The 7,138-nt window shown below is 33.6% G+C and overlaps 1 protein-coding gene across 1 annotated transcript in view; it reads right to left on the bottom strand.

Moving 5' to 3' along the window:
* Positions 1 to 342: 342 nt before the first annotated feature.
* LOC137652150 (mucin-22-like) overlaps positions 343 to 7,138 on the bottom strand; it is a 10,502-nt gene continuing 3,706 nt past the window's right edge. The window contains exons 2-3 of the mRNA XM_068385356.1: positions 4,108 to 4,311; positions 343 to 2,645 (exon numbers count right to left, since the gene is read on the bottom strand). Of these exons, the coding sequence (XP_068241457.1) occupies positions 592 to 2,645; positions 4,108 to 4,291 (2,238 nt within the window). The 5' untranslated portion in view covers positions 4,292 to 4,311 and the 3' untranslated portion in view covers positions 343 to 591. The remainder of the gene's footprint in view (positions 2,646 to 4,107; positions 4,312 to 7,138) is intronic.

Consider the following 7,138-nt stretch of genomic DNA (forward strand, 5'->3'; position numbering starts at 1 on the left):
GCTTCATACAAAACATAAAACTCCCTTACCTCCTTTCTCTCTCGATGATCTATTCCAATATGTATTTCACGTTGTTTTACCATAAGTTTAATCATCTCTTTATGATTACGTCGTAGTATTTATAATTATAAATTTTTAGTGAATATATCTCTTTTTTGAATAACGATTCTCGTAATTAAGAGGTAAAGCCATTTAATGCATGCGCTTTTTTTTTCAAATAACAGTAAAGTGACATGTGCTTATATTGGTTGGTTTGGGGAATTTTCTTCTTAGGCTTTTTATTTTATCCAGACATTTTGAGATATTAAGATCAAATGAAAGGTTGAAGTGAAAGTCACAACATATACTCAAATTTGCATTTAATGTAATGGGAAAGAGTAACGAATACCTATCTTTCTCAATAATCACAAAAACAAATTAGTGTTGTTCGATATTATGATAATGATTGGTGTTAATCAGGCTTCCGATTCCTAGAAACATTATTACGTAAATATATTGCTAGTAAATTATGAAGAAAAAAATATGCTACAATAATAAACAATTGTGTGGATTATCAAGCAATAGAGGACAACTCTTTTTCAATCAAAGACATTAAAAGTAGGGATTCTGTAAATCATTGTTGAGAAGATTATGCTTCATACTGCCTGGAAAAACAACTGATGGCTGCCTGTCTTCAGGTATACTTCTGTCATTCTGTTGAAGCTGAACAGCCGGTACAAGGAAATGAGGGAAAACCATATTTCCCACACCATGGCTATCACTTGATCCTTCCAAAAGATTTGGGAGAGACGGAATCCCTACCTGTAAGGGAATCATGACTGGGTTGATTTGTGGTGGCTTCACAGCTGTAAAAGTAGGTGATAGATCCCTTTGGAGTATTTCTGGGTCTAGTATGGCAATGTTTCCAGTCCCGGAAATACTACTTCCAGAACTACCACTTGAGCCAGAGAAGGAGCCTGGTCCTACCAAAACAGCTTTAACTCTGTTCCGACCATTTTCGGATGGGATAAAAATATTTATTGATGATTCAGTGGTTGTAGAGTCAGAAGAGACGTCTCCTTGTGGTGGGGTAGAGGAGGCTGAAGCCAAGATTGCGGTTGACCCAGTGTCTGCTGATGAGAACGCTTCTTGCTGAGGATATTCTGTTGATGGTGACATGGTACTAGCTACTTCAATTTTGTCTAATACTATCATAGTATTATCGGTTTGACTTTGTTGAGCTTGAATACTGACAGATACCGCAGCGGTCGATTGCAGTTGGTCATTTGTAGAAGTTTTGGGGGTTGAATCTATCTGAATATTTGTAGGTACTGCAGCAGTGGTTTGTGTTTGACCATCTGTAGCTGATACAGGGGTTTGTGGACTATTCTTAAGTACTACTGCAGTTGTTTGAGGCTGTTCATTTGCAGTTGTGTTTTGGCCTTGATAATTTGTAGGTGATACAGTAGTTTGAGGATTATCTATAGGTGCTGCTGTAGTTGACTGAGGCTGTTCATTTGCAGGTGTCGTCTTGCTTTGATCATTTGTAGGTGATACAGTAGTTTGTGAATTATCTATAGGTGCTGCTGCAGTTGTTTGAGGCTGTTCATTTGCAGGTGTGGTTTGGCCTTGATCATTTGTAGGTGATACAGTAGTTTGTGAATTATCTATGGGTGCTGCTGCAGTTGTTTGAGGCTGTTCATTTGCAGGTGTGGTTTGGCCCTGATCATTTGAAGGTGATGCAGTAGTTTGTGGATTATCTATAGGTGCTGCTGCAGTTGTTTGAGGCTGTTCATTTGCAAGCGTGGTTTGGCCTTGATCATTTGTCGGAGACGTAGTAGTTTGTGGATTATCTATAGGTGCTGCTGCAGTTGTTTGGGGTTGCTCATTTGCAGTTGTGGTTTGGCCTTGATCATTTGTAGGTGATACAGTAGTTTGTGAATTATCTATAAGTGCTGCTGCAGTTGTTTGAGGCTGTTCATTTGCAGGTGTGGTTTGGCCCTGATCATTTGTAGGTGATACAGTAATTTGTGGACTATCTATAAGTGCTGCTGCAGTTGTTTGAGGCTGTTCATTTGCTAGCGTGGTTTGGCCTTGATCATTTGTCGGAGACGTAGTAGTTTGTGGATTATCTATAGGTGCTGCTGCAGTTGTTTGGGGTTGCTCATTTGCAGTTGTGGTTTGGCCTTGATCTTTTGTAGGAGACGTAGTAGTTTGTGGATTATCTATAGGTGCACTTGCAGTTGTTTGAGGCTGTTCATTTGCAGGTGTGGTTTGGCCTTGATCATTTGTTTGTGGATTATTTACAGGTACCGCAGCTGTTGTTTGAGGTTGTTCATTTCCAGGTGTTTCTGGGTTTGCTAGTGGTTGATTGTCTGTTGGTGCTGTATTACCTGTTTTTTGTTGTTCACCTAGCTCACTATCTTTGAGAGCGGCAGCGGGCATTTGTTGATACACCCTTGGAAAGCTCTTAATATGAGTGTATGGTTCGAATAATGAAAATGGGTGCTGGGACATGTGTGGATATACACTCTGTCCGAAGGGGGAAAAGGGTGGTAGCACTCTAAATCTATTATAGTTTGGTTGCCTATACCATTGGAGTGGCCAGTTAAATTGATTAGCTTGAATTGGGCTGTGTTCGTAATTATGGTGCCCAAATGGATGATCTGAAAATAAAGGTTTCAGATGAATATATGAAACTAAATATACATGTGACATGTAAAACTTGTCAAAAATATGTACATTAAATGACAGTCAATGCACAACTGATGCAAATGAACCTTCAAGAATCTTCAAGTTTTTTCATCTTACATAACTAGATAAGAAAATAAACGTTACATAGCAATTTGAAAGAGAGTTCGAAGGTGAAAAATATACAGTAGTTTATCACATCCCTTACAGATTACTCCAATATAAAACCTAACGATTAGTGAAAGTTATTCAACAATGATGTACATAATTTTAAGATGAACATTGTAATAAGAGCATAAAAATAGTTTTTAAAAGTAATGAACAAGACAAGTATTCATGGAATTTCTTTCACTGATAAGATATTTAGAGTATAAGTTGAGTTTACCTATCACTATTATCATTATCATTATTACTGATTGTGCTGTTATTATCATCACCATTGTGGTACGCTCACTAAAATCTTTAAATATATCTCTTGCCATATAGGCTAACTTCCGTGGAAATTATACAGAACATATACGGATAAATGATTGATTGTTCGGAGGAATTATTGTAAAATAATTAGAGTATATCTGTTTTAAAGCCAAAGTAATAACTGGTCTTTACTATATTCAGAGTAAAACTAACTTAATAGATAAGGGTCACTTGAAAAGAAAAAAAAATCCAATCTATAGAAAAATTATTCTTATTGCTCCAATGTATATATTCTATTGTTGGATTAACTTGAATAAAGATTCACAAATTCTTGCCGAATTTATGAGTGTGTTGCCATTTAACATTAATACAGATTAACCACAGAAATAGAGCATTCCATAATTCATGTTTTATACAGCCAAAATTTTAAAAATCATAGCTTAAATAGAACATTTACAAAATCTATCAAGTTCTAAAAGACAGGCTAATTTTATGAAGCACAGAAGTATTCTAATATAATGGGATTTTTCTCATGCTATTCGACTGTTTAGACCTGACTTTTAAATGTAGGGAAATTGAATGACTCCAAAGTAAATATTCATAGACATGTGTCAAATTGAATCATGTTTGTTAACATGGAATAGTTATTTTTTCTGTAAAGTGCATTACAATTCCTATTCATTGTACATGCCAAACAAACCAGATTTGACCTATCCGGTGGAGTTTTGAGAGAGAGAGAGAGAGAGAGAGAGAGAGAGAGAGAGAGAGAGAGAGAGAGAGAGAGAGAGAGAAGAGAGAGAGAGAAACAATCGCTGCATTTTCATTTTATCTCTTCATAACAAGAGGCATTATTGCAAAATTTGGGGTTAGCCAGTCGAACTAGCTTTTTAAGGCACCATCGATACTTATAATACCAAGTCAGACCCTTCTTTAACCGGAGCTAAAACTTTATAGGGCTGAGTATTATCAGCATTTTGTCCCTCTAAATACTCCCAAATGAAAAACGAAGTACGAAGTCATTACATGATCCCATTAGAGGTAATTGCATATCTTGATTGAAAATCCTATTTGGTTGCGAAACAGCAGGGAAAGGAGCCGGGAAGAAGCCTGGAAACGAAATCGCTGGCGGCGACATCGCTTGCACTTCGATGCTGGTCCACAGAATCCAACACCCAGTCACAACCACGTCTATTCCTCTCATCGCCATCTTTACCGTGAAAGGTGTTCCTGAAAAAAGAAGAAAAAAAAAATAATAATAATAATAATAATAATAATAATAATAATAAAAATAATGATAATAATAATAATAATAATAATAACAATAATAATAATAATAATAATAATAATCTATGCCCTTAGGGATGTGTAAGATAGCTTTTCGTTAATGAATACTGATATTTTGTCAGAAATAGACGTAAAACCAAAGTAGTCATGATAATAATAATAATAATAATAATAATAATAATAATAATAATAATAATAATAATAATAATAATAATAATAATAATAATAATAATAATAATAATAGATATGGTTAGCATAATGATAAAGGTCACAATGTAAGACATAAAGCAGCTTTTTTCCTAAATAAATGGTGTTCTACATAATCTAACGAATATTTATCGAAATTGTACAATTCTATGCTCTAAATTCTTATCCAAACTGGAAATAATTGTCATACCCAGAATCAAAGATTATGCGCATGGTATGTATTCACCCTTGTCTGTTTTATTGTTTCTGAGAAACTTTACACCAAAATGGGTGTCCCGATTTTGAACTAACTTGGTAGTCAAATTGGGTATGACCCAAGGATTAATCTGTAACATTTTGGATCATTAGATTATTTATTTCATTTTGTTTGTATGTTTGTGAGCAACTTTACACAAATGCTACAGCACCGATTTTGACCAAACTTGGTAGTCAAGTTGAGTAGGATTCAAGGATGATTCTGCAACTTTTTTGGTGAGGTAAATCAAAGTACGAATGCTTAGCAGTACTTTAGAAATAATGGAATACGCATAAGTACTTTAAAAATAATCGCGATATCAATTTTTATGCTTGTGAACATTACGCAAACACTACTGAATCAATTTCAACAAAACTTGTGGGTATGACGACCCAAGGACATGTCCATTAGATTTTGAACAAAATACATCGAAGTAAAAGTAAGCAGTATAGTTAAAAGGGAAATATGACTTACTGGCGTGACCAAGGCATGTTTTTCACATATTAAGGGTACTCATAAATTATAAAACGGAAAATTGCACAGTTCACTGTTACCGTTCTTATAGAAGCTCCAATATATATAACTACTTGATCTCATGTCTATAATCATATAAATATTGATGATATACTAATAAAGCTAATGGCAGTTTAAATATTACAGCTATAGTCTTGGAAACTCGTAAAATATTTAGCACAGAGAGAGAGAGAGAGAGAGAGAGAGAGAGAGAGAGAGAGAGAGAGAGAGAGAGAGAGAGACTGTAAAAAAGATATCCAGGCCGACCAAGTGTAAAACGGGAAGGCCCAGAATATAGAGAATTACGAATAGCTGTCTAAAATTAGCAGAGGTTGAAAAAATTAATAATAAAATAGTCATTTATTTCCCACACTCCTTAACGTTGCAAAATACAAACCATATTAGAAACAAAAATGTAAAATAATTTAAAAGATTATAAAAAATGCAACACAATAACCAACTGTAAAATTTGAGCAACTCCATTATTGTAACACCATCTTAATGTTCGGGCTATTTTTCATTAGAGTCTTGGGCCATAATTAGAAAATGATTACTTACAAGAATAGTAATCTGCATCATTAATAGCAAACGTTATGCAATGACAGGTACGTGAATAAAACGTGTATATGAAATCATAAAGTTAACTATTTTTGCTTTTAGCTAAATGTTTGAACCATTTGGTATTTTTTGCTATTTGAATTTTGAATAGGTGTGTTGATCTTAGATTCAATGATACTGGAGGTACATAAAGATTCAAATCCAAGCTTTGTAAATGTAAAGAAAAAAAAATCCCGTTTATGATAATCACACCTTTAACACATAATTAGGTGTTTATAAAATTCAACTGTAACTGACGAACGGAACATATTTCACCATGAAAATCATTAATATCTAATCGGCCTCGACACATTGAGAGACATTATTTTGTGTTTTCAAAACTTAACTGTGAATTTTATGCGCTGGAAAAATTATATATGACCAACTATTTTTAAATTGCAACATGAATGTATATGCAGATAACAGATATATCAGATAGATAATTCTAATGTACATCTAGTATCCATGTAGGGCTAACCCTTTAGTCTGGTACTCCTGAGAATCTAAAGAAGCTGAGGAAATACGAGGATTACTGTAGAAAACACATTGACACCATTAAGGTAATCACCTTCAATGGAAGTCGCATTTGAGAGAACCTGTGTCCCAAAAGCATATATCAATATGTATGTATATTTATATATTTAAATATATGTATGTATGTATGTATGTACTGTACATATATATATATATATATATATATGTATATATATATATATATATATATATATATATATATATATATATATATATATATATATATATGTATATATATACATATATATATATATATATATATATATATATATATATATATATATGTATGTATATATATACATATATATATATATATATATATATATATATATATGTATATATGTGAGTGTCTTTACATGTTTATATGTGTACAGTAAGTGCATTTACAGTATTTGTATGAGGGAGGGAGACACTTGATGAAATTCCATCACAAGAAACCATGAGGAAGTCTTTGAAAAGGAAAAGTGTTGTTTTGCTCTCCTGCAGGATTGAACCGTTTAAAGATACTTTTCATTACTTCCAAGATACTCGACAGGGATTAGACATCAGGTTTAGAAGGCTTATAACAACTCAGGGCATTTGTAGGCGATGGCTGGTGTGGCAGAATAAGGTTAATAATATTTTATATATGCGGAATAAATAGGGCTATGTAAACTTCAAACTGACAACAGGTAGGTGGGAGTT

The sequence above is a fragment of the Palaemon carinicauda genome, chromosome 1 (genome assembly GCF_036898095.1).
Source record: "Palaemon carinicauda isolate YSFRI2023 chromosome 1, ASM3689809v2, whole genome shotgun sequence".
Taxonomy (NCBI): Eukaryota; Metazoa; Arthropoda; class Malacostraca; order Decapoda; family Palaemonidae; genus Palaemon; species Palaemon carinicauda.